This window comes from Chelmon rostratus, chromosome 13 (assembly GCF_017976325.1).
Source record: "Chelmon rostratus isolate fCheRos1 chromosome 13, fCheRos1.pri, whole genome shotgun sequence".
Lineage (NCBI taxonomy): Eukaryota > Metazoa > Chordata > Actinopteri > Chaetodontiformes > Chaetodontidae > Chelmon > Chelmon rostratus.
This window is the reverse complement of record NC_055670.1, coordinates 1,218,157-1,244,159: the sequence shown is the minus strand read 5'-3', so window position 1 is coordinate 1,244,159 and position 26,003 is coordinate 1,218,157. Positions and strand designations below refer to the sequence as shown.

The 26,003-nt window shown below is 41.9% G+C and overlaps 1 protein-coding gene across 3 annotated transcripts; it reads left to right on the top strand.

Moving 5' to 3' along the window:
• The first annotated feature begins 266 nt into the window (after window positions 1-266).
• Window positions 267-23,409, top strand: rif1 (replication timing regulatory factor 1). 3 transcript variants are annotated; one of them, XM_041950949.1, is made up of 35 exons: window positions 267-424; window positions 1,816-1,952; window positions 2,055-2,133; window positions 2,257-2,353; window positions 2,465-2,595; window positions 2,723-2,817; window positions 3,129-3,318; window positions 4,262-4,354; window positions 4,767-4,905; window positions 4,995-5,146; window positions 5,679-5,745; window positions 5,907-6,083; window positions 6,442-6,552; window positions 7,675-7,737; window positions 8,663-8,763; window positions 9,152-9,238; window positions 9,339-9,412; window positions 10,559-10,739; window positions 11,326-11,433; window positions 11,566-11,715; window positions 12,200-12,299; window positions 12,385-12,674; window positions 12,764-12,966; window positions 13,293-13,386; window positions 13,488-13,598; window positions 13,741-13,883; window positions 13,974-14,063; window positions 14,171-14,225; window positions 15,606-18,782; window positions 18,915-19,043; window positions 19,161-19,247; window positions 20,073-20,188; window positions 20,328-20,478; window positions 20,568-20,694; window positions 21,377-23,409. In XM_041950949.1, exons 2-35 carry the CDS (start codon window positions 1,837-1,839, stop codon window positions 21,664-21,666), a joined length of 7,374 nt encoding a protein of 2,457 aa, XP_041806883.1. In that variant the 5' UTR covers window positions 267-424; window positions 1,816-1,836; the 3' UTR covers window positions 21,667-23,409. The 3 variants fall into 3 exon arrangements, with proteins under 3 accessions (XP_041806883.1, XP_041806881.1, XP_041806882.1); XM_041950947.1 differs by having other exon boundaries at window positions 8,660-8,763; XM_041950948.1 differs by having other exon boundaries at window positions 267-480; window positions 8,660-8,763.
• The last annotated feature ends 2,594 nt before the right edge of the window (window positions 23,410-26,003 follow it).

The window sequence follows — 26,003 nt, the reverse complement described above, 5'->3', positions numbered from 1 at the left end:
AATGTGCTGGGATGTAATTCTTTCTAATTCCTATTTATTTTTTTCTTGCACTTAATATATTTCTAATTGTGTGAAACACTCAGAATCGCCTTGACATTACTTTCATTGTTTATCATTCACAGTATTGTGATTTTAATAGTTTAGGTCCGTATTTTCCTCACATGATAAAATGGGCGGGCCCTATGTGACGTCAGTAGGGTCAAAGGTAATTTTGTACGTCGGCGTGGTGGTTTGGCGCCAGCAGTTTCGCGGGGTAACAGCTCAAGGAAAAGCGCAAGAGGAGAAAGAAGCTAATATATTGACCATAAAAAGTTGGTGCAGAGTTACAAACATCACGTCGTGAAGTGGGCGACCGATGTGTTTGCTGGCTTTCATGGTGTGTCTGTGTCATTACTGCTTCTCGCATTTCGCCCTGAACTCCGAGGTGAGCAGTCAGTGTGGCCAGCGTCGGATGCTGTGTGTGTTGGGTCAGACAAGCAGGTATAAATATTTGCTCGCTAGCTTTGTTTATTTGCTTGTTGGTGAGTCTGAATAAGCACCTTGCCGCGGACAGGCGGGCTGGGGGTTGAGGCAGTGTCACCGCAGTATTAACAGCCGTGGAGGAAACTTTGCTAGCTACAGAGTCAACATGCATCCTGCTAGCGCCGCTAACTAGTTAAAGCTAGTTAACGTTAGCAGGCTGCTGGCTGGGTGTCCGCACGAGGTTCTGGCAGTCTGCTACGATGCATGCAATAATTTGGTCCCTGACTGGTTACATTTCTGAAATGACCATGCGTAGAGTGTTTTCTGTTAGTTCAGTAGGGTCATTTACATTGATATACTTGTTTTGGTCCCCCTAGGGTGTCCGAGAGGAAGCTGCTGTATGGGACTGCTGGCCTCTGTTAGCGTTCAGCTCACACACATCACATCCTATCAGTCGTATAGACGGTGTTTACATTGGCAGCTATTCCTACCTGTCTATACACATGGTATAGTCATAGCCTTTGTACAGTCTTTAGTTGTCCTGTGTTTACAGCTGGATACAGTTTAGGGTCAACGCAGCCTTACATAAGTGTCACTCCCTGAGTCTGTTTATCTGCTTACTCAGATTCATTATGCCCGATCTTTATCTTTGTTAATTGAGAAAGCTGGTGCAAACCACTGACTCGTTTTTGAAGAAAAAATCATAACTAACTCAGTCACAAAGTTTAGGCCACGACATTTGCATAAGAACTGCAACAGTCCTCCTCGTGTGGAACTGATTAAGATATTATTTCAATTCATGTCTGCCTTCTCATCAGCATAATGCATCTTAGTTCACCTGCTGAAAATAAACGGCACAGCACAGAAAACGTTATGTATACTGTGGATTGGAGCAGAAGTGCAAATAGTATTGGAAGAAAATTGATTAGTCAGCTGACAAAAAATCAATAAAAAAAAAAATCTGCAAGTATTTTAATCAATTAATCACTGGTCATATTTCAATACGGTCAGTCCGCCTGATCGAGTCACTCGTTTACATGCTGTTGAACTGTGAAGCTGTCCATGATATGTCCTCCACACTCAGTGAACATCAACAGCTGCGTAGATGTACTGCTTTTTAAAACACATTTCTCTGTCAGTTTATTGTTGTTTTCAGTTTTTATACAACTGCTGTTAGTGTAACAATAAAAATTGCAACCTGTTCTTGATTCTGTGTTCTTGAGAGTGACCTGGTTCAGCCTCTTCCTCCTTTCTCCTCCAGATGCAGCAAAGAGTTGATGAAAGGACCTTTCTTCCAACATAGCTTCTGTACTCCCTTTCCCTAACTCCCCCTGCTTATCTCTTTTTTTGAAGGCCTTGAGGAGGTGAGTAATTATGATGGCGACGGCGGGGCCTCCAACCAGCTCCAGCTTCCTCACCCTGCTGGAGTTACTGGAGGACAGCGCTGCTGGACAGTCTGAGCAGATAGACGCCTACCTCACCATTGCCAAGTGCGTTACTAGTGCTAGTGTTTGACCGTCCAGAGGATATGATGTGACAGTGTTGCCTCGAGTAGAAGAAGAGTAAGAAAATCATTTCTTTTTCCTTTCCAGTCGACTTAGTGGAGAGGAAGGGCGACAGTTCCTCCCTGCAGTTGAAAAGCACTTTTCTCGTTTGGGTATAGCCACCTTGGTGAGTCTTTTGCACATCATTAATGCATATAAAGCTGGAGGAACCTCGAAATCTCCCATATTGATATTAAAGCTCTTCATATCTAAAATAGCTGATTCTGTTCTTGTCTCATGTTGTGTACAGGCTCACATGAACAGTCCGAATGTGGAGTTGAGCCAAGCTGCCTTGCAAGCTTTAGGGTTTTGTGTGTACCATTCTCGCATAGTCTCTGGAGTGCCTGGTACGTTAATTTACATGTTTTATACATCATTATTTTAGACTTGACCTCGTTGAACTAAATTGTGTGTATGTATTAGCTGGTGAGGGTGAGTTTCTTTTGTTTGTTATCCAGAAACCTTTGCAGCAGAAATACTCTCAGCACTGTGCTCTCTGGTGGTGAAGTCGACAGACAAGAACACGTGCACCAGAGCGTTGTGGGTCATCTCCAAACAGAGCTTCCCTCCAGATGTGGTTTCTAACAAAGTGAGCATGAGCAGAGTTTAAATATAGGGAAATATGACTGAAAACAGTGCAGTGGTGTTTTTTTTTTTTTTTTTAAGGGCTGACAGGTGTCATGCTGGTGTATTGATCTATTGCTTCACTCCCTCAGGTGTCTACTATACTGGGCACGCTGGAGAGTGTGTGGAGCAGAGAGGACATCCAGTCTGTGGTAATGGAGCATGAGGCCTTGAACGTTGTCATCAGGTAAAAGTTTTTGATCTGCATTATTTTTATTTTGGAACCAAAATGGTTACAGATCACAGATCTCACTGTTTTCTCTCAGTCAGATTCACATTTTGGTATTTCTTGTTGTCTTGATTCATTGTATCAGTATATATAAAAATGAACAGGGTATTTTCCCCCTTTTTTATACTACATTGCATCCATGGCTTTATAACTACTGTACACATATATATTGTTGTGTCCATGCTGAAACAATATGTAATTTAGTGTAAATTTCTAATATATTGATTGGGATTACAAGAGTTAGTTGTATTTTTTCCTGGTATGCATAGGATGCTGGAGCAAGTGCCAGCCCAGATGGGTGATGGAGCTGTACGGTGGGCGAAGCTTATCATCCCGCTGGTGGTCCACTCTGCCTCCAAGGTGCGGCTACGGGCTGCAGCAGCCATGGAGATGGGCATGCCTCTTCTCCTGGAAAAACAGATGGAGGTGGCTGCCATCATTGAACCGATGATGTCCTCAGTGAGTATCTCTGTGTATCAATGGTGCTTCACACTGGAAACATTCAGTCCCAGTATTTACAGAAGATCAGGTCTTACAGTTAAATATTTGATTCTTAAAGGATAACTTTCGTTTTTTACAACCTGGACTTTATTTGTAGCATTAAATACGACCATTTACTCACCCAGACAACTTTGGTGGCATTTGGAGTCGTTTTGAAGAAATTAGCCCCAGAGGAGCGGCGCGTATATCCGTATGATGCGAGTACTCGGGGCATCCATGCGCAGCCTCTATATAACGCATAATCTGCGGCGAAACTCGTTCATATTCCAATATTTTGTTATGATATGCTGGTGCTATTCCCCTTTTGAGCCCGTGGTGGCATGTTATCAACATCTGGCGTCTCTAGACAACTACCTCTGACGTGGATGATGTCATTACCGAACGCCGCGCGCCGCGAGCAGCCAGCCACAACACGGCTAACTCTGCGGCGGTCGGCTACGAATACGCAATAACGAACCATAGCTGTGCCAAACTACAGCTAAACTAGCCGACCGCCGGCTCAGAGGGGAATAACACCAGCATATTATAACAAAATACTGGAATATGAACGAGATTCACCGCAGATTATGCGTTTATAGAGGCTGCGCATGGATGCCCCGAGTACTCGCATCATACGGATATACGCGCCGCTCCTCTGGGGCTAATTTCTTCAAAACGACTCCAAATGCCACCAAAGTTGTCTGGGTGAGTAAATGCTCGTATTTAATGCTACAAATAAGGTCTAGGTTGTAAAAAACCAAAGTTATCCTTTAAGTAGCTAATATTCATAAGGATATATTCACATTGAAGATGCCTGATTCACGTGCAGCACTTATTGTCTGCCTTCCTCATATTGAACAACTGTCCAGACAAAAAGGAATTGTAAGAAATTCTTCTGAAATACCTGTCATTGTCTTCATAGAAACTGATCCCAGAGCTCCAGAAACTTTTCATGTCCAAGAGTGAAACCAATGTCCTGAAGCTTTGGCCCTTATTTGTGAAACTGCTCGGGAAGGTAAAGTCTGTGTGTGTCTATGACTGCTTGTTCTGTCTCTGAAGTATTAGTGCATTAATCTATGACTGAATGTACTGTATAGAAACCCAGGCCTTTCCCTCTGCAAATCAATAATATCAATAAAGAATGGCAGCGAGGCACATTAACATCACTACAAAGTCACTGTGTTTGTAGTGATGCAGAAGACCATCACAAACATTTTTATCTTATTTTTAGAAGTTTGTATTTGAATCACATGTTGCGCTTTTAACTCAGTTATTTAGCTGTCAAACATGTAAACTATTGCTAATTTTAAGGTATGGCTATTTAATACTAAGTGTGCTTAAGTCCAGACTGTGATGTGCTTTCTCCACAATATTTGGAGATTAATTTTCTCTCCCTCCACTAATCTATCAATGTATTTCCTACACAGTTGCTACACAGAGGAGGTCCTTTCATCAACTCTTTGCTGCATCTGGAGGAACTTGGTTTCCGCAGCTCCTCTCCTACCATCAAAAAGATTGCCTTCATTGCCTGGAAGAGCCTCATAGATAACTTTGCACTCAATCCAGGTGAGCCACTGGTCCCAGTTAGTTTTTCTCTCAGACTAATCCTGTTTTTCAGCTACAAAGAGTGACTGACTTTCAATTTCCCATGTTAGACATCCTGTGCAGTGGCAAACGCATGAAGCTCCTAATGCAGCCCCTCACATCCATCCATGTCAGGACAGAAGCCCTGCTGCTCACCAAGGTGGAGGTCTGGTGGTACCTGGTGGTCCAACTTGGGCCCAACCTGTCATCCAACTTTGATCAGGTCAGACCTCCACCGCTTGCTCTCTCAGCTAGTGTCTCATTCCCACATTATGCTCAGTACCTTTAGGACTGATTTCAAAATATAAGGTCTCAGTCGGCCACTGAAGGAGCTGCTCAGCTCCTCTACAGTCCGGTGCAGTGGGTGAGAGCTGTTGTCCATGATGGCTGTGAGCTTGGCCAACAGCCTCCTCTCACCCACCTCCTCCACAGAGTCCAGTGGGCAGCCCAGGACAGAGCTGGCCCTCCTGACCAGCTTATTTAGCTGCGCATTCGCACGTTACTGTTGATCTTCAAGATTCATAGACTCTATGTGAAAGAATGGGCCTAAATCCCAATGAACACTGGGAGAGATTAGTTTCTTCGTTGAAGCTGTCATCACAAACAAAGCCTTCTCCAAGTATTAAATCTTCAGTACATTTTTCCTGTGTCATTTGAGTTTATTACACGCACACACACATATACATGATGTACTGAGAATTTTTCTGCAGGGTGAAACATTGTGGGCTGAGTGAACAGTATTTGTTTCTCTCCAGGTGTCTGTTCCTCTGCTCCAGTGCACCAGTCAAAGTGGTGCTGTTCCACCTGCTGCATCCAAAACTGGTATGTTTGAACACCCGCCTCCCCCTACCCATCAATTTCTTACAATATATGATGCACTAGACCACTTAACACAAAGACTGAAGTTGCATTAGAATTAGCAAAGACATGTATGGAGCTTATTATTCTTAGTTTTTTTTGTTTTTCTTCCCCTCCACTTTCAGCCACTCCAGGCTTCAACAGCCCAGCTAATACGTCTCGGATGAGCCTGAACTCCAGCGTCCATGTACCCTCCACCTTTGCCTCCATCCAGCTGCTGGGCCTGGAGATGTTGCTTCACTATTTTCTGGGACCAGAGGTTATTGCCACAGCAGCAAAGAACAAACTCATCCTGAGTCTTGGTGAGAGTCAGAGCACATTACATACCTATGCAGTTTGGACACAAATTCTCATCCAGTGGTTTTTCTATATATTTATTGTTTTCAACATTGTAGATCAATACTGAAGACATCAAAACTGAATGTGGAACATGGAGCCACATGTTGCTTTCTACTGACTGGACAAAATTTGATGTCTGAACACAATGTCAGACTGAGTAATGTAGTGAAAAGAAATGGAAATTGTGTCTCACCATGCAGTGGTTCTGATTGGTCAGCTGCTCAGTCTGTGCATAATGTCCATGTTGGGTAAATGAATAGAAAAACTGCACTTTAATTCTAACATGTTTCTCATATGTGCCAAATTCTCTTTTCTATACAGAGCCCTTGAACCACCCACTCCTCTCTGGTGCTTCCTCTTTCACTAAACATGCTGCTGTGCTTACCTCCAACATCAGAGATGGATTCACCAACATCGGCAAAGATGCTCCAGGTAAACACCAGCTTTATGTGACTGAGCTGATTGAGATTCACCACTGACTCTTTTCTGTTGTGTAAATGAGATTTCCTTTCTCTGAAGGAGTCTAGGCTGTGTAGTTTCTAAACAGTTAAATGAAATACCCACTTCACCTTCACCAAATAACTGAACAGCTGTTCTTGACAATTTATATTCATTGACTGAAAATTCTCTTGGAGTTCCTTGACAAGACTAAAGAAGTAATGAAAAAATGTAACTAATAAGAGGAATGGTGTTGGTAGCAAGTGGGTTGATTTTAAGTGAATGAAACTGTGCTTTTAACACGCACTAAAATAACCTGGTTGTTGGCTCCTGCAGTAACTTTATTTTTAGTGGACATTTAGAACTAAAATATCCCTGCATTAAAACAGTGCATTTGGCTGGGTAGGTAGGGACACGTTGTTTCAGGTTCCTGTAAGACAATGAAATTAGATCCAGGAAGTACATGAATGCATTCAAAGCCTCAGACGCCAAACACTGCACTCACATTTAAAAATGTGGAAAGGTATTATGGCAGCAATAGTTTTACTATTTTTTGTCACAGTAATAGTGTGATCTATGGTGGAAACACTGCGTTCATGTTACAAAGTAATCTGCCAGGAATGTATTCGTACATGCATTAACTGGCCAATGCAGGGCCTTGCTGAATGCTCTTACTTTGAGTAATTACAGAAGTTGAACCCGGTTCAAGGTTTTTTTTTTCCCCCTTATTTAATTTACATTTTTTCACATAGGGCTCAAGTTGTTCTCAATGGGACCTCACACCTGAAGTATATGAGAAACCTTTTTAGTTAAGGATAATAGATAAACTATGTGGTTTTTGCTAGAGTGTATATGCATGACAAAGACATCAGAGTATCTTTGTGACAAAGCTGTGAGGGGCTGAGAGGAAAGACTATTACTCATAGGTACTTGTTTTTACATCCAAGTGTGTTCATTACCATTCAAGACCTTTTCACTGATAATATGCAAGCCTTGTTCAAAAAAATGTTATTGTTGTGCACGTTCTCTGATGTCCTGCTTTTAACAGCTTTATCCCAAAACCTGCTGTTTTGTGTGCATGTAGTTACTGTTCCACCTCCTCTACTCCTCCTGCAGATTCTCTTTTGGCTGTCATATGGACGAGTCTTGTCCGGTTCGTCAACTTAACTATAGAGTCTGGTAAGTATTTGGATGTTGAGTCATCTTGATAAGCAATTGGGAAAAGTCTGAGTGCTCCCAAAGAATTAGCATTATGCTCTTCTGTCTTTTTATCAAATGCAAACAATCTGCAAAAATGGCTCATCAGAACTCTGAAGGTAGTTGTGGAGTGGACTGTGGAGTTTGTCATTAGAAAGATGATCTCTATTTACTAATTTTCTTTTTCATTGTTTTTACATTAGTTGGGCAGTAAACACAAGAGCTTTCTGTGTTTTAGTGAAGTTTGCTGATTTTTGAACGCGTGATAATTTACTGTAATATTTGACAAGGTAATGCCACAAGAACCTTTTTAAAATTGATTAGAAGACACTTGTTTGCTTATTGTGGCTTTATTTACCACAATATACATTGGATTCAGAACTGACAAGACAAAACCATGATTACTCGGAAAGTCCAGCTATGAAATGAAGGGACAAATAAAATTGGTCCTAATGAATATTATTCTGACTGCTTTGTGTTGTCATCTTAATAGAATATCTTCTTAATGTCATTGTGGCTGCTGCTCAGCAGGGTGGGATTTTAAAGTTGTACTTCCCACCTCGTAGCTCCACATAGAGCACTCTGAATGGGTCTGGGTTCTGTCATTAGGGCGGGGTACCGGTGAAACCTCATCCTCGCCTCCTGCCCGACTCACTCTCACTCTCACTGTCATCAGTTTAAGTCAGAACGTTCAGATCCTTGTGGTCTGGACTGCTGTGAAGAGAAGAAAAGCACTGAGGGGTCTGTCCCCAATGATGACTATTCTCTTATACTTGACACATTTCCTGCTCCAAAGCAAAGCCTACAAAGATTTAACAAAAAAAAATACTTTTTTGTGCTTCAAGAATTTCTGTGCACTTGTTGGCATTGTGTTTTTGAGATGACTCTCCCCCCTGACTGTCAGTAGGCAGTAAGAAGGATCGTCAGGGCTGTGAAGTTGTGACACTAATGCTTCAGGCTCTGCAAAGCATTGTCACCTCAGAGGCTGTGCCTGCAGACAAAGTCCTGGTAAGACTAAGTTTCATATTTTGTCATGTTTCATTGTGACTTTGGAAAACACAAAGTAGAAAAAAAACAAAAGTTGGCAAAAACATGTGAAAACTCTGAAAACTTCATAATGGGCATTTTAAACTCATTATCAACGGATAGTATGTAATCATTTTATTATCAGATAGCCTATTGTCTTTATTTAGCTTCCAACATTTGCTATAATTACCTCTTAATCATTTTGTTTATCCTCCAAACCAAAAATATTTCCCTGAAACTAAATTTGTGTTAGGTTACTGTTTCAGTGACTCTTGGCCTCCTTCACTGGCTACTTTCAACTCATTGTGATTTGAATATCTTGTTTTTAGAAGTTGTGGGTAAAATGGCTAAAATTCAAATATATCTTCAGATTCTGTTTGAGGCCACAGTCAAAGGTCTTCCCCAGAGAGTTCTAGGCTCTGCCTCCTATCAAGTTGGCAAGATGGATGTGCTAAATGTAAGTGCTTCTTGGTCCCCTGTTTTGCACATTCTCACATTCAGTATTCGTGGAAATGTTCTTTAGCAGGATTGGCTAAACTTTCTATTTCATTCCTCAGGGAACACCGGCTCTGTTCCTCATTCTTCTTCTCTACAATAGCAGCATGCTCTCAGCCTTCATAGAGGATGAGAGGTCGGTCTAATGTTTGTTACCTCTGCCAAAGAGCTTATGTTTTCTGTTAGCTTTGTTTGTTTATCTGACAGCAAGTTTATGGGAAAACTACTGGCCTGATTTCCGTGACACTTGTAGGGTGTAGCATTTTTCCCTTCCCTTAACACTTTTTGATATGGCAATTGGTCTTGGTTGAATAAATGCTATATACCTTAAACTCCAGTAGATAGTAATCAATTTCAGTAGTGACAATATGTAGCCAATCGTAGAAAGACGATGTCCCCACGTCACAATCCACATCCATGGATACCAGTAATCCTCTGGGATAGATGAGACACATAGTTTCTCAAACTTCACACAGAAAGCAGTGGCTATGAAGCCCTCGGGGACAGTGGTTTGTAACAGAGCTTTCTCCTCAAACTGAGGTGTGGCCATTGAAACCCACAGACAGACATATCATGCAACTAATTATAGTCTCACTAACATCCAAATTGTCTGCAAAAACTTCACCAGAGAGATTAAGGAAAAAGTTTTAACTTTACACTTTCCTACATTATTGATAATTATTATTTATGACCTTATTAGTAATAATATTAATGTTGACAGTGAAGTCCTGTGACAGTACTGATTTTCGATATATATAAGTTTACATATTTTAGCTTCAAGTTTACCATGTTTACAAGAAAAGTCCTTTTGAAGGACCTGCTAATTGGTTGACTAATCATAATTTTTTGTAGTTAGCATAGCTACCATAGCTTAAGCGTTCAAGCACTTTTCAATGACATGGGTATTGCCAGTTGATGTGCAGTACTAACACATTATTTAACCTGAGTAGAGTGTTGTCATGGATGATGGTTTGGTGCCCCCTGGGTAGTGCACAAGTAAACAGCAACAACAGAGTTTAAAAGAATCCACCAATACATGTTTCTGATTTAACAGAAAAAAAGTTTTTCTTCAGTTAAAATTTCTTTTTTTTAAGTTTTTCAAAATTGTTAGATACTTTCCCAGCCCATGAAATTACAAACTTATACATCTTTAAATTATATTATTTCTCATTTTTTTGTTCATTAGCTATTATTAGCTATTTGGATTTATGAATGTGATGCTTACTCTTTGTATTAATTATATATAATATATAAAATAATTTTTTTGTTTCTCCATCTGCAGGTTTTTTCAGTGCCTTCAAACGCTGGTGGAATGTGGTTTGTCAGGCCCCACTTCCCCTCTGGCGTTTGGGGAGGCAGTGCTGGGGGCCATTGGACGCAGTGCTGGACCTCTGCAGAACAAGGAGCAGCTGTGGAGGATGTGGAGCGTGATCGTCAGCCCACTTACTGACACCATCACACAGGTAGGCAGAGAAGCAGCGGCATAACACATGGGAGTGAAAATGACCGCTGTTGTCATTTGGAGGAAGAAATATCACAGTCAAGTCGGGGAGGTAGCTTGACTGTCAGCATGGGGGGGTGCAAGATGTGATTGAAATGAAGTGGGCTGGGGATTGTCATTTTGTATGATTGCAGGTAATTTACCCCTTAAGCAACAGCTGATCCCTGAATTCTGAAGAGAAGTTAATGGTGGAAAGGGCTCCCTTGAAGAAGGAATTTAGAATTAGAGTTTGGAAGACATACAGGGAATACGCCCAATTTACTTAAGTCTATTTTTTCAGCACAAATGTTTGCACAAAATTAAAACTGTAATCTTAAAACTAGATGAAATGCCTTCCATGATGGAAAGGAGAAATGACAGAAGGGGAAAAAAATCCCTGAGAAAAGACGGACAGAAATAACACGGCACTCAGAATAAAATTATGATCACAGAGCATGAAGCTGTGATCATAGAAGACCACAGGTACCTACTGCAGAGGAATGTTGTTAGTGAGCGCTAAATGAACTTAATCTCACATGAGTAATGTTTTCTATCACTTCTTTTTACAGTCTAATGAAGTCAACCAAGGTGATGCTCTGGAGCACAACTTCAGCGCCATGCACTCTGCCTTGTTGTTCCCCACAACACACCTGCTACGTGGCACACCACTACAACAGGTCTGTGCATCTTAACATTTTATTTTACCTACATGACCATCATATCTTGAATCACTGTTTGCCCTTAAAGACAATGAAGCAGCCCCACTGGTCTAAAATCCTGTTTTCACTTTGAATGATTGTTTTGGTCAGGCGACCCAGAAATTGATGCTGTCCACGTGGTCCAAGCTGTACAGAGTGTTTGCCTGCTGCTCTGCGCTGGTGGTCACAGCTGAGGAGAACATCTGCTGCGAGGAGCTCTGTGCCAAGATGACAGCTACAATAGATAAAGATGCCTTAAAGGTGAGGAGAGGAGAGCAAAGCTGCCTTCACATTGAAGCACCAAACCACAATATTTAAACATCTGAACAAAGATGTATTTTACTGTACAGGTAAAATATAAGTACTAAAGCCAGCCTGAAAAAAATTAAAGAAAATAAAATTATAGCTCCAACTAGAAATAAACTGACTGACTCCATGTCTCTCAGTTTTTATCTTGTAATTTTTAGTTTTTTGTCAGAACTTGCTTTTTAATTTGAAAAGATTCATCCTCATTGAGGAGTTTACAAAATGGTAATGTTTGAAAATTATGATGGTTGCTACTGTGCCATCATCAGGCAAATTGTTCCCCCAATTAAATCTACATCTGTGGGCACTTTAAGGCACTTTCAGACACTTCAGTGTTTTTCATGCACAAAAACAAATTCCTAACCTGGACAAAGCACTTGTTTTGATTGGTTTTGAAAACAGCCCTGGTTTGACATGTTGCTGCTGTTTGATCTTCCAGGTTCCTTCAACATTAAATGCCGTTGCCAGTATCCTCCAAGTCATGGTGGAGTGTGTGGACTTCTCGCCTTATACTCCTCAGTTTCAGCAAAAGCTGAAGTGTAAGAGAACTCAAGTTAACCTTATTTCAGTCTTCATATTAAGATTCAATGGATAGTTCATTTTTTCCACTCTTGTTTCTTTCAGCGCCACACACTCCAGTAAACTGGATGAGAAAGAGAAATAAGGTGCTGGGAAATTTATCCACCTTCCAGTCCCTGCTGGTACAATGTCTCGAGGTCTATCTGGAGGGCCCCGAGGCTTCCACTGAAGCGACAGGATTGGCCCTGGTCTCCATCCTGTCTGCTCTCTTCACCAACCTTGCGCTCGCTGACACTGTCAAGGAAGCCGTTACCTCTCTGATTCAACCTCTCACACTCTTCTACAAACAAGTGGCCAGAGAGCCGCCCAAATTTTCTGCACAGCTTTTTGGGAAGGTGGGTCAAATGGGTGTGTTTAGGCATTTTACTTTTTTGTAGCATTTTCAGCAATAACTGTCTGCTTTTTCCCCTCCTGCCTCCTGTAGTTGGAGAAGCTTCTCAGTGACATTCTCGGCTGCCTGCACACCCGCTCATCTTTGGCTTACAATGATGAACTCCTGGCTCTGCTGTCTCCTCTGCTTTGTGTGTTGTTTCCTCACAAGAACAAGCAGCTCCGCTTGTCAGTCACCCAGTTCTGGAACACCACTTTTGCCAACTCTGTCAGCCTCACTTACCCTGATGAGATCAGGTGAGAATCATCAGCTCGTATTTGCTGCTATTGTCACGTTTTGGGCCAGAGGAAAAAGCCAAGTCTGTTTGTATTCATTTTGATATAGATGATGCTCCTGTTCATCACTGTATAACAAGGTAAAAGGAAGGAGAGTATTTAACTGGATGATTTTTTTCCTGCATGTATGACTCTAAGACTATCTAGAAATTGATAACATACCACTACAGTGGGGATGCAACACGAGAAAACTTTTTGTTTTTTGAAGGACCAAACAATACAATGAATTAGATACAGTTAGTTGGCCTAAAAGTAATTTTATCAATGTTGCCATTTTCTTTACGCAGACCAATACTGAGCCAAGTGAAGCAAAAGACCCCAATCATTCTTCCTGGTTTTGAGGCTGTCAGTGTTCCTGATGAGCTTAGCGGGCAGTATTCAGTGAGTTGTATTAAACACTCTTTTTGCCTTCGTGTGTAGCTATGTTCACCATTCTCTTTGTCATTACTGTTATTTGTGGCTGATTTTGTTTGTGTGTTCAGAGTGAAAGTTCCCAGTTGGAGACCAAGCTTAGTGGGATGCCCGTTACACTGCAGGGAAAGACTGCTGAGCTGAAGGACAAGAGCTCCATTAAGACCTCCAAGCCAGTTTCTGTAAGTACCAGACCATGTTTCATGAGCGTCGTGTCACCCATACTACATATCTGCCTCTGTCTGATTGATAATCTCCTGTTTTGCAATAAGAGAAAGCCATTCCAGCCACCACTTCTGATTTCCATTGTTGTCCCTTCATTAGACAAAACTGGACTTTGGCTCTCCAAGGCCTCCTCGGAGAGAAGTTTTGGAGGAAGAGGCCTCCATCGACTTTGTCTTCATTCCTCCTGAGACGAAGGAGCGAGTTCTGACGGAGCACCAGAAGGAGGTGAAAAGGTCTAAAAGGTCAGATGTCTCCTTTTGTTTGAATGCAAAATGCATTATATATACACCTGTGTTGTCAGTCTAAAGTAGAGCTACTGTTTTCTTTGACAGGGTTGACATCCCTGCCATGTACAACAACCTTGATGCTTCTTTGGATACAACGGTTTTCTCCCAGTACACACAGAGCCAAGAAGACTCTTTGTAAGTTCTAAACGTCTGCTACAAGGATCAAAATAAATCCCTTCTCTCTGTCCCACCAAAAAACCAAAACAAAAGAGCATTCATATGATAAACCTTTTTCCCTGCAGGGACAAACTGACAACTGAACAGGCTGACAAGGTTACCAAAGAGGCTCCTGGCAAGGTAATCAAACATCTCCATAATGGGCATAAGAAATAAGGAATGAGTCCTGCCCAGAAAGACTCCACTGGGAGCTTGTGTTGTCCTGTTTTCATTCTGCCAAAGTGAATATAAATAAAACAAAAGCTCCTTGTATATTATTACCGGCAGCGCTTTATAGCCCCTGCAACAGGAGTTTCAGTGCTAAAATAACAGTACGATCTCCATGTTAAAAAGGTTTAACACAGAAATAATTAAAAGCGTTAATTGAAGCAGTGTCAGGATTGTGCTGTCTCTTCAGAATCACACATTTGTCAGTGTAGAACAATCAATGACCTAAGCAGAGGTCTGCACACTCCAAAGGACGTTTTCAGGTGAAGTTGCATCTTCATTGATGTGGTTAGAAAGCATAAACGTTATCCATAAAATGGAAAAATACTCTTTTAGAGAGCAGAAATCAGCTCATCCATCTGCTGATTTCCTGAGCTTGTTTTGGTGTGGGTTGGGCTGGCAGCAGGCGAACCACGTTAGCCCAGATGTCTTTCTACCATGCCCTGCAGCTCTTCCTGTAGGATGTTCCAGACCGGATGTGTAATCTCTCCACTGTGTTCTGGGTCTGCTGCAGTGTAGCTTCACAGTTGGACATGGCCAGAATATGTACCCCTCACCATGATAGGTCAAGAGACATCCTGATAAGATGGCTTTTATAAAATTTGTCTGCTGTTTAAATGAATTTCAAAGCACACAATAAAGCATCAGCACAGTATCTGTATTGTGTGCTCTATCACACAGATTTAAAAATTAGGTTACAATGTAACTGTTTTCATGGAGCTGCAAGTTCTTAAAGTTAGCACGATGACCTCTGTTTAGGGGCTGACAAAGTCTTGACCTTTGGGACTTGAGTGGTAGCTACTGCTGTAACTCTAAACTATCAGAAAGACTGCACATGGCTTCAGTAGAAGAAGAAAACACATCCGCTTCGTTATAAGAAGATAACAGACTGCAATAGTGTCTCTAGTGTATTTATGTCTCATAAGACCATATCATAGTATTTTGCATTATTGATTATTTGTCTCACCCTAAATGTTTCACTCTTTCATTTCCAGTTAGTTTTTTTTTTTAATGATTTTTGAAGTGCATGAACATTTCCATCTATACATGTGTGATGATTTGAATGAATTTGAACCATTTGAGACTAGTCCCTGTTTGGAAAAAAACAGATCATCTCTTTGTCACTATCATTCAATAATGCTTTGCAATCAGATTTCTCCATTTACTTGTATTGTGTAATTTGACAGGACATTGAGCTTTTCTACATATTCTCCTTTGGATAGCATCTGTGTTTGCCCTGTTCTTTTTGGTAATCTTTGCAGACAGATTTTACTTGTATTTGGTTTCTTTCAGGTTCCTCTGGAAGATGTGGAAAATGAGGAAGACATTGAAGTTCTAAAAAAAGAGACTCAGGACTATGTCAGCCCACAAGCAGTTGAGAACATGAAAGGAAACCACAGGCAGGAAGAGATGATCCCTGTGTCAGCAGGTGTTTCTGTGGAGGATGATGCCAAGAGTGATGATGGAGCAGAAGACTTGGACATGCAGTCTAAGGAAGGCACAAGTCCTAACATCTCTGGCACTTCGGATTTGGTCTCAGGGACTCCCCAGAAACCCAACAGTCGCCGTCAGTCCTTCATCACTCTGGAGAAGTATGCTGAGGGAAAGCTTGCCGGCCCCAGCAGTGTGTCCACATTCACAGGTCCCCTCATAAAGACCTCCAACAGCCAAGAACGCTCTAACACACCTTCCCAGACATCAACTAGTTCAAACTCTCAGGATTCCCAGCCCTCTCATACAGGAAAAATGAACTTGCAGTGTCCCTTGACCAATGCCCCTGAGTCCCCTTTGAGACCAAAAGACTCTGGGACAAAATGTGGGCCAGTAAGGCTAACTGAAAGAATGCCCAGTGACACAACAGAGGACGAAGATGTTATCCCTGACACCCAGTCTGAAGCGGAGGTAAAGGAGAGTAAAAAAACGACATTAGAGGAACTGAAACCATCATGCCAGGAAGAGGAATCTGAACAGACTTTGGATGATTCTCAATCCTCTCTGACCCAGACTTCTTCAGGTGAACCAAGACGTTCTGGACGAAGCAGAGTCAGACCTCTGCGTCCTGGAGAGGACCCTGAGGAGCGGGAAGAGAAATACATGATACACAAAAGGAGACGTTCTCAAGAGGAACCTAAAAGTGATTCTCCAAAGTCAGACTCAGTGCAAAGCAGACCAACCAGGAGAAGTAAACAGGCTTCTGAGGAGGACAGTAGCAGTGACAGATTACGAACGAGGGCTCGGAGGGAAAAGAGTGAGTCAAGCCAGACCAACTCTCAGGGTAGACCTCACAAAAAGACCAGACAAACATACAGCAATTCAGAGGAGTTCCTTGATAAACCTGAAAGCAGAAGGAGAATCACCAGAGAGCAGGACTCCAGCCAAACTGACCTGCAGTCAGACACACAGTCTGATTCCGAAAGCCAGTCACGGGGTAGGTACAGTCGGCGGAGCAAATCATCACTGGAGACCAAGGAGGAGAGTGAAACGAAGAAAAGGGTTTTGCTTGACAAAGAAGATTTCAGCCAAACTGACCCGCAGTCTGATTCTGAAAGCCAGTCACGGGGTAGGTATAGTCGGCGGAGCAAATCATCACTGGAGACCAAGGAGGAGGGTGGAATGAAAGAGTCCAGCCAGCCTGCCACACATGAGCTTGAGCTTGTAGAACAGGCCGAAAAGGATAATAATAAGCCAAAGAACGATTCTCAAATGGTCACTTCTTCTCCTCAAACTGGTGGCCAGTCCCAAGGGTTTGAGCTTATAGAAAAGACCAGAAAGGAAAAAGATTCTCAGATTGTTGCGTCTTTAACCACTGAAGAGTCCCAAGATCAAACAATCACAACAAGCAAGTTGGTGAATGACTCAGAGGTCAAAGATAAACACACAACAAGAGAAAGTACAGATGACAGCCTTAGTCAAGAAGACTCTCAAACGATAACACACTCATCTTCTGATAGTCAGTCTCTGCGTAGATCCAGAAGAAGCAAGGCATCATCTGAGGCAGCAGAGTCTGAAAATAAAGGTGAAAATAAGGGTTCATTACGAAGGCAGAGTACGTCCAATTCCCAGGCAGCTGTCAGCGGTCATGCAGAGGCCACAATTGGAGGTAGGAAAAGAAGGAGCAAGGTCCCAGAGGAGAAGTTAAAGTCAAGTCCTTGCTCAACCCCAGAGAGTTCTCAGTCACTAAATATTCCAGGATCAGGAGAGTCCTCCCAAGGCAGGGGCAGATACTCAAGACGAAGATCTTCTCAAGCATTAGTAGCCAATATAGAGCTTTCAGAGTCTGAATCCTCAGAGGTCAGAGAAATTTCCCCTATGCCTAAAAAGAGAGGGAGGAAACCTCGGGCATCTCTTCAAAGTCCTCTCACCCTCGAATCTAAAGAAGATAATATTAATAATGATATGGTGAAGTACGATTGTGATTCTTCTCAAAAGGCATATGCACAAAGCTTAGAAGATGAACATGCAACAGATTTGGAGGATTCACAGAAAACCCAAGATTTGCAGGGTTGTGAATTACTCCAGGTGACACCTAACATTAAAGAGCAAAGTAAAGAAGAATCACCAATGGAAGTTGAGGCGGATGCTGTTGTAGAGAAAGCTGACACAGAGAACAGGAAGAAAAGCAAAGCGCTCAGTGTGTCACCTCGTAAGGAGGAGCAAACACAAGAGGACTCTAAAACAAACATTCATAATACATCTTTACAAGAAAGTGACACTGGGGAGTTACAATATGCTGAGAGGCTTGAATCAGTGGAGATGAGTACTGAACAGACTCGGGAGAAGTTGCCCTGTGATCCATCTGTGTTATCTGCCGTGGACACGTCGTCACCTCCTGATGAGACGACAGAGAAATTGCAGGTCTTGGACTCCTCGGAGGAGAAAGTTGAAGTGTCTAAACCTGGTGAAAATGTTTCAGAAAAACAAAACAATGATTCAGATTCAAACCACCAAGAGCATCCAGTGATCCCAGTGGAGGGCCTTGCTGAAGGCAGTGATGGTATCTCTGAACAAAACCTGATGGAGTGTCCAAATGCCATGAATGATCTTTCAAAGGAAGAGGAAAACTCTGCCTCTGTTGAAGAAGGCAAATCACCAAACCAGCACACAGAGACCAATACCAGTGATGACATCTCACCTCTACAAGAGAGTGATAAAGACTGCAAAACCCTGATTGAGTGTCACGATGAAGAGGAAACACAGACCACCAACACTGAGAACCATGTCTCAAATTTGGATGCTGCTCTGGTTGTTGATAACGCTGAAGCATTACCAGCATCAGGCAAAGATGTTTTCCAAGGTTCCCCAGTGAAGCAGAAGGACCTGGAGGCTGTAATGGGGCCAGATGTTGGCCAAAGCCCCAGCAGTGGCAGGACCAGAGGAAACTGGTCTCCTTCAGCCTCCCCATCAACCAGTATTCTTAAGAAGGGCCAGAAGAGGCCACTAGAGGATGACACTCCTTCACCTCTTGTCAAAGTAAGTGACCAAGCACTTGTGAAATGTACTTGGTCAAAATGTGCAAATACACAGGATCTACGATAAAAGCTGGAACTTGTATTTGTGTGTAATGCTGGTGAAAGTAACTTCATTCTCCTTTTAACTTTGCAGTCAAGGCGCGTGTCTTTTGCTGATCCAATCCAGCAGCAGGAAATGGCAGACGACATTGATCGTCGCAGCCCTGCTATCAGAACCAGCTCTCCCAGAAGATCCAAAATTAGCAGCCTCCCACAGCCTAAGGTATCAATGAGGCCAGCATTGTTCTTAATTACCATATTTCTGATCAACATGAACCGAAGTGCTTATTCAAATGATCTGCTTTATTCTAACACAATGCCCTTCTCCTACTTGTTCTAGTACGTCACCACTCCAACAAAGGGCTTGCTGATCCTGAGTCCCAGAAATCTGCACAGTCCAGGTTACAAGAGCTCCAAGAAATGCCTGGTATGCATACAAATGAGAAATGGGCATTGATTATCATCACTGTTTTATTTGGAATGGTGCAAGAAGAATCAAACAAGCTGACAGGCACAGTCCTGGCTAACAAAGGAAGGTCTTTACACACCGGCAGGCACAGAGCAGCTTTAACAGTCATTTGGAGTCTATTCACATGTCCAGTGTCATTTCTTTTTGTAGCTCTGGTTTTGTTTCCACTGACATCTGAGGGAAATCTCAGGCTCTCTATCTGGATGTTTTACTTTCCTTATCAGCCCAATCACTTCTTTGGTTTTTAGCCGTGTTAGCGACCTGCCTGCAGGGATGGTAATGTCTGTGTAGTTTTGTACAGGCATTGATATTCCCTACAAGATGTTTTCCATTATCAGATCAAACTTTCTGTTTGTCCAAGATTGATTTATTAGCAAATACTTATAAAACTACATTGACATTCCCACAAGCTAACACACGAAACAACAACAAACTAAAATGGTTAAGAGTACTCGAAGAGTAACTGATTTAGCATTACACTCCTCTGACATTGTCAGACTCACAATGGACAATTAAAAAAAAAAAAACCATTGCAGCAGTCCCTATTGCCCAGACTTAGTGTTGCTCCCCCTGGAGCCATTAAAGGCCCCTATAACTTCTCCCACTAGCACCCCGCCCACCCCTGATGTGTACAATTGCTGTGTTAAAGGCACATAGTTAATGTTGTCATTTGATTCAGTTTTAATATAATCATATTGATTAACTGTGACCCTCAGTAAAATGATTAAAAGCTGCACTACAGGCTGTCAGAATTAATTGTAGATGCAACACTTTTTTTCCCAGATTTCTGAAATGAGCCAGGAGCCGCGACCTGTCTCCAGAGACTGTATCTACCCTGCTCTGGTGGGCTGCTCCACACCTGTAGAAGCTGTGCTGCCTCAGATATCATCCAACATGTGGTGAGTGCAACACAGTGTTAATGAAAAAACAAATGTCTTGTATTTGTTCAAATATTCAGCATTCTACCCTCTAAATGAATCATTTTTGATTGTCTAACCAGCTGCATCTATTAGTTACTGCTGTCGATTCCCCTCGTAGGTCTCGTGGTTTTGGGCAGCTTGTTCGAGCCAGAAACATCAAAACGGTCGGTGACCTCAGCGCTCTTACTCCCAGTGAAATCAAGACTCTGCCAATTCGCTCCCCAAAAATCTCAAATGTCAAAAAGGCACTTAAAATCTATGAACAACAGGTATGTAGAGGAAAGAGGACAAATAACATGAAATTTTACAAAAATGTATGAAGATGAAATTCTTTAACATCTTAACCATTCTCTTCTAGCGTAAAGGGCGAGGTGGTGATGAGTTGAAGAGTTTTGATGAAACCGAGATGATGACCTCTGAACTGGAGGAGTCCAGCGCTCCTCAAAACCAGGATGACGAGGATAAGACCTCAGGCGAGATGCTAGGTGTGTAAAATCTGTGTCAATGAATCTGTTTCACATTAAAGGAATATTTTCTTGCACCAAGTTACATAAGAAGATCAATACAAAATATCTGGACAGTAAATATGGAGCTACACCAGGAGCCTTTAACTTAGCCTCAAGACTGGAAACAGGCAAACTATTAGCCTCGCTCACACCAAAGGTTACAAAATCTACCTACTTCTAGACCTCACTACTTAACACATTATACTTAACACATTATACAGTGGCTAAGCAGCTGCCTAGCACTGAAAATTAAAATAATTGATGCCACAAAGCAGGAGAAGGCTAAATGAAGACCGCAAAGTGTTTCCAGGTCGTTGTTTCCTCGGTTCCCGATGTAATTGGAGGTCAAGCTGAGGTCTAGAAGAGCAGAAAAACTTTCAGAAAAAACTGTTTGTTGGTTTGCTACAAAGGCAAGTCAGACCCCCCGTTTGAGTGAAAGTCTGAAGTGGTTGTGCACTGTTGTATTGTGCAGCGACACATGCACAAAGAGTTCCTTCACAGAAGAGTCATCAGAAGAAGATGTTAGCTGCATCCTCACCACAACATTCAGCATCAGACGTTTGCAAAGGAACCTCCAAAAAAACAAGTCCTGTGGACTGATGACTTTAAAATAGAACTTTCTGGCTGCCATGGACAAACAATCTCATCTTTCTATTTGCAGCAACAGAGCTGGTGGATGAGGCTGTACCTGTAGATGGGAAGCTGGACAAAGACGACTCAGGGAATCACCCCGCCGATATGCTGGCTGGAGAGCCGAGACCCGAAGGACAGCTGCACCCCGAAGGGCTGCTGTCACAGGTGGAGGCCCTGACCAGCAGGATGACGCCATTAGAACTCAGTTACTGCTCATCGCAGCAGCTTGTTGAGCTTCATGATCAGTTAGGAGGCATGATGAGGCGTGTGGTCGTCGAGCTGCAGACGCGCCTGTGCCAGACAGATGGCAAACCCTGAAGAGACTTCTGCCTCTGCCGGATCAGACTGCTGCACAAGCGTTAAAAGGCACATAATACGCACATACGCTTGGTGTAGATAGGAGTATTAAATGAACAGATTTTACCAAGGAGGATTTTATGGTTGTAACCCAAAAATGCCCTGGCCTGATTTTTCTATACGGACATAATTTTGTTTTGTTTTTTTAATAATTGCTAGCAGCACTTTTTTTTTTTCCCCATTTCTAGCTTAAACTGTTGCTTAGTTTATACAGTTTTAAGAAAACTCAAAGGGATGCACAGTCACACTTTAAACTGTGCCAAAAGAAGAAAACAATTTTTAATAGTTGTAAAGTTGACATGGATGGTTTCCTCCTATTATCCTCTGTAGCCTTTTTAATTAAAGGACTGATGTAATACCACAAATGTATGTGTAAGAAATAACACCTGTCTTAACATGCTGTTGACACCTTTCAGTTTTGTACATATGCTTTCTCTCACATCACTTGTTTTCTACACGTGCCTCTTTTTAGGCTGTTTACAATTAACTCATCAGTCCTTTTGTATATTTTGTCAGATTTCCTGGTTTGTAAACTTTTTGTCATTTTACTTTAATGTCTTAACGCATTTTAAAAGTCATGAAGCATATTCTAGATGATGGACAGTCTGAACTTCAGTCTTTGCGGTTTTAAATACTTCAATAAAAGATGGAATTCATCCCTTAAGCGCAATGATATTTTTCAGCTTTTTGCTTTCTCCTAAGTACGTCAATGTTATTTGCACATAAGGTGGCAATTTAATGTGCATTGATATACAGTATAAGACATGAATCACTTTTGAATATGGATTTTTAAAGAGAATAGTTGATTTTTAGGGTTTTTTTTCTTTGTAACAGAATCATGCAATGAGCTCAACAAATTATGTTTCTAAATCCTTGTGAAAGGCTTCAAAAGACTGGCTCTACAATGCTGAAGTCCACGGCAGCGATCATGGACTCAGTGTTTACAGTTAAACTGGTATACAGGCGTGTTCCAGAATAGATGAGTAGGCACTTAAAGGTTCACAATCTTTAAAATCTGTCTTAAAACATGTCATGCTCATATCTTTGAATAAACTGGTTTTATTTGCTGTGATCATTCCTGCTGTTCATACTGACCTCCTTTCCTAAACTAATTTAAAGTGATGGAGGCAAAATGCACAGTCCTCATTCTGTCCAAAAAAGTATTGAAAAGATAATCTAAAGATAATATATCATGCCTTGGCTGAGGTAGTCAAATCATGTGGGTGTGTTGATGTTGGAAACCTTTAATTTCATATTTTTTACAGTTTTTCAATCAATTTGCTGTGTATTAGCTGTGAATTGTGTGCTAAATTCAATGGGAAATGGCAACAGGTTCAAGCAGACACCGTGTCATTCAGGTTTGAGATTGTGGCCTGTTGACTCAGACCACACAATGAAGTGATGTCACAATGTACGGACAGGAAGTAACTTTACATCACTGCAGCAGGGTGACAGGTTCAATTGCTGAAGGTCAGCAAAACAGGTTGTCTGCTGGTTTTCTTCTATTTGTAAAAGATATGTGAGGTGGAGTGAGTTCAGTGATATAACTCTCACTGTTTTACTGCTTTTATCAGCTGATCTGTGTCCAGATTTTTTTTGGAATCAGAGTTGTAACATTAACGTTTTTGCTCCTGGTGGCTTGTCAGAGCTTTTTTCTTCCTCACTGTGAGGTCTTTTTGAATCTGAGCATCACTTAGCTTTATAGAATTAGATGAAGTTGTATGACTGCTGCCAAAAGCCTGAAATGTAAGTGGAAATACTGTAATGATAATAAAATACAATATGACAGAAGGTGCCACAGACTGCTTTCACTGTTTCGTCCTCCATGGCCTGATAAGCAGGCCTCTCTTTGGCTCAGTGTGGAGGTAATTATCTGATTATTTCTGCAGAGTGCTGCCAGAGGCTGCGTTGCATTTCCACAGTTTATTGAGATAAGTCAGACTCAGCGTGCAAGCTTAGCATTTTGGGCTCTGCTGGACGATGACCAGGAAGAGAAGCGTCTCCGACAGACATCTCCACTGCAGGACGAGAGCCTCCACACAGTGCTGGGAAGAGGAGACAACACTGAGGTAAGACACACACTTTACAATTGCAATGCATGTGAACACACGACCATTTTCACCTCGTCTCATATTTGAACTAAGAGGCATCAACATCTGTGCCAGGGTTAGCAATCAACACAGTTCCATTTTTTATGCATCAGGATAAACATCTTGAGATGCACCATCACCTTTTCGAGTGGGATTGCAGTTTTCCAAACAGTCGTTGCTTTTTTAATCTACTGGTTATTTTGTCAATGTGGCGTTATCTGTCTTATTCATGCCAAGAATAAATACATTCTCTGAAATCCTGAAAAATACAAACTGGAACAAGTGGAAGAGTTGGAATCTGTGCCTGCAGTGCAGTGCAAGAAAGCTTACAGTGCACTGAAAGATGTAGGAGTTGGAGATGAAGGTTTCAGGAGTCTCATTTATCGAAGCATGAATGGAGCAAGTTCTAAATCTGTCTCAAAGAACTGCCCATTGTTAAAAATAATGTAATTTAGCAAGCAGCATATGCATAGCCATATGCAATGATCAATCTGACGTGTTCTGCATCCACTTGTTGTTTGTCTACCAGGAGTTTGCTTGGATGTATCGTCAGGTGTAGCTATACATGTATGCACATGTGTAGAAATGGGGCCCCAGACCTTTAGAGAAAATATAATATTAGAGAAAGGGAATCTGAGTAAATACATGAAAGAAATTCTTATTTTTCATCATTAAGTGAAACTGTATTTATACATCATTTATACATGCTGTTTTGTATTATATAGATATATGCATTTTTTTTCCAATGTTTAACATCCAGTTGTTACAGGAAGAGACGAGATGCTGACTCAACTGGTTTTGGGGTGGACTGCCTTGCTCAGTGGCCTCCAGCTGGCTGCTCCCTCTGTCACAACCAGTGAGTACAAACATGAGACAGAGGCAACCAGAGCTGCCCATCCAAGCCAGGTGCAACTGTCAGCTGCTCTGAAGTTGTTGCTCAGGTGTCAGCTCACAAAGGAAGAGGGCCACTCACTGGCTAACACTCTGTTCTCTGAACATTACTTATCTGCTTTGATGAACAGTGGAATCGTGAGTTAAAGAGTTGCGACCTTTAGTTTGCCACAGCTGAAGAGGGCGACGGCAATTACTGCTAGAACTTCCTTGTGTCCAAAAAATAGGTTGAATTAGAACTATCATTTGGACAAAAGAGCACAGTCACAGTAGAATGCTGGCTTTTCTCTTCTTGTTTTATTATTTTTTGATGTGTGTTCTGGATTTGTTTGCTGGTTGTGATTCCAGTGTAGATGTGGCTGTCTACGATTGAGGGCCCCATCAGCTGAAGAAAAAGCTGACTATTCTGGCAGCAGAGCCCATGTTACTCAGTCATTAAGCATCATGATTGGGGAGTAGACCATGTGCATGGGATCAAGGTGTCAAAAAATGTCTGTACAACTAATGTGATCAATGCTGGTGCTGCTAAGTGCTCAAAGCTTTGCAATCTAACAGACAGCAACATGACTTATGCAAAAGTTAAAGCTTGGAGGAACATTAATGGGTCACTTCTGCGTTCAGAAAATGTGTCAAATTAAATGTCTGTCTGTCTGTCTGTCTGTCTGACTGTCTGTTCATCTGTCTGTGTAGGACTTCTGTCCAGCAGAAACAGCAGGTGGTCTGCTCAGAAATGTGAAGTCTTCATCCCTCCTCCTCTTCCACCACCTTTGTTTCCACCAGTCAAACGGAAACTAGAGCTGATGGTGATGATGCACGCACACAAACACACTCACTGTTTCATACCACAGTGTCTTTTGGAGTTGGATAATAAAGCTCTAAGGAAGGGCCAATGTCTGAACATTTTAAATCCTAAACCACAAATGAACCGATTCTAAAAATCCAAATGTGTCAATGGGTAAAACACACAGGACTTCAAACTAAATCACACTGATTTGCCTTTAACTCCTCAGGTCGACATAACAGAACACATCACAGGAGCGAGAGGGGAAAAGGTACGACACACGTCGGTCATGAATGGGACCGTGAAACAAGAGATGCATAGTTTAATGGTTTGCATGTGTTGTTTGAAATAGTGAAATTCTAAAATTCTACCATCTTCCATGCTCATTCCCTGTTTTATTAGCACTTCACAGTACATCTTAATGTTGTCTATGTTTAAAGGGCTGTAGAGGACCCAGAGGACCCCAGGTACAGTGTAACATGCTCATACTCTTGCACACACACATACAAATAAGCACACAAATGCATTTAACCCCC

What these genes read in the sequence shown, in the direction of transcription:
- rif1 (XM_041950947.1), top strand. Translation starts at nt 1,837, where the DNA reads ATGATGGCGACGGCGGGGCCTCCAACCAGCTCCAGCTTCCTCACCCTG. An exon ending in CATCGGCAAAGATGCTCCAG is followed by an intron (nt 6,553 to 7,674) that starts GTAAACACCAGC and finishes CTCCTCCTGCAG; the next exon opens with ATTCTCTTTTGGCTGTCATA. An exon ending in TTAAAATCTATGAACAACAG is followed by an intron (nt 20,479 to 20,567) that starts GTATGTAGAGGA and finishes ATTCTCTTCTAG; the next exon opens with CGTAAAGGGCGAGGTGGTGA.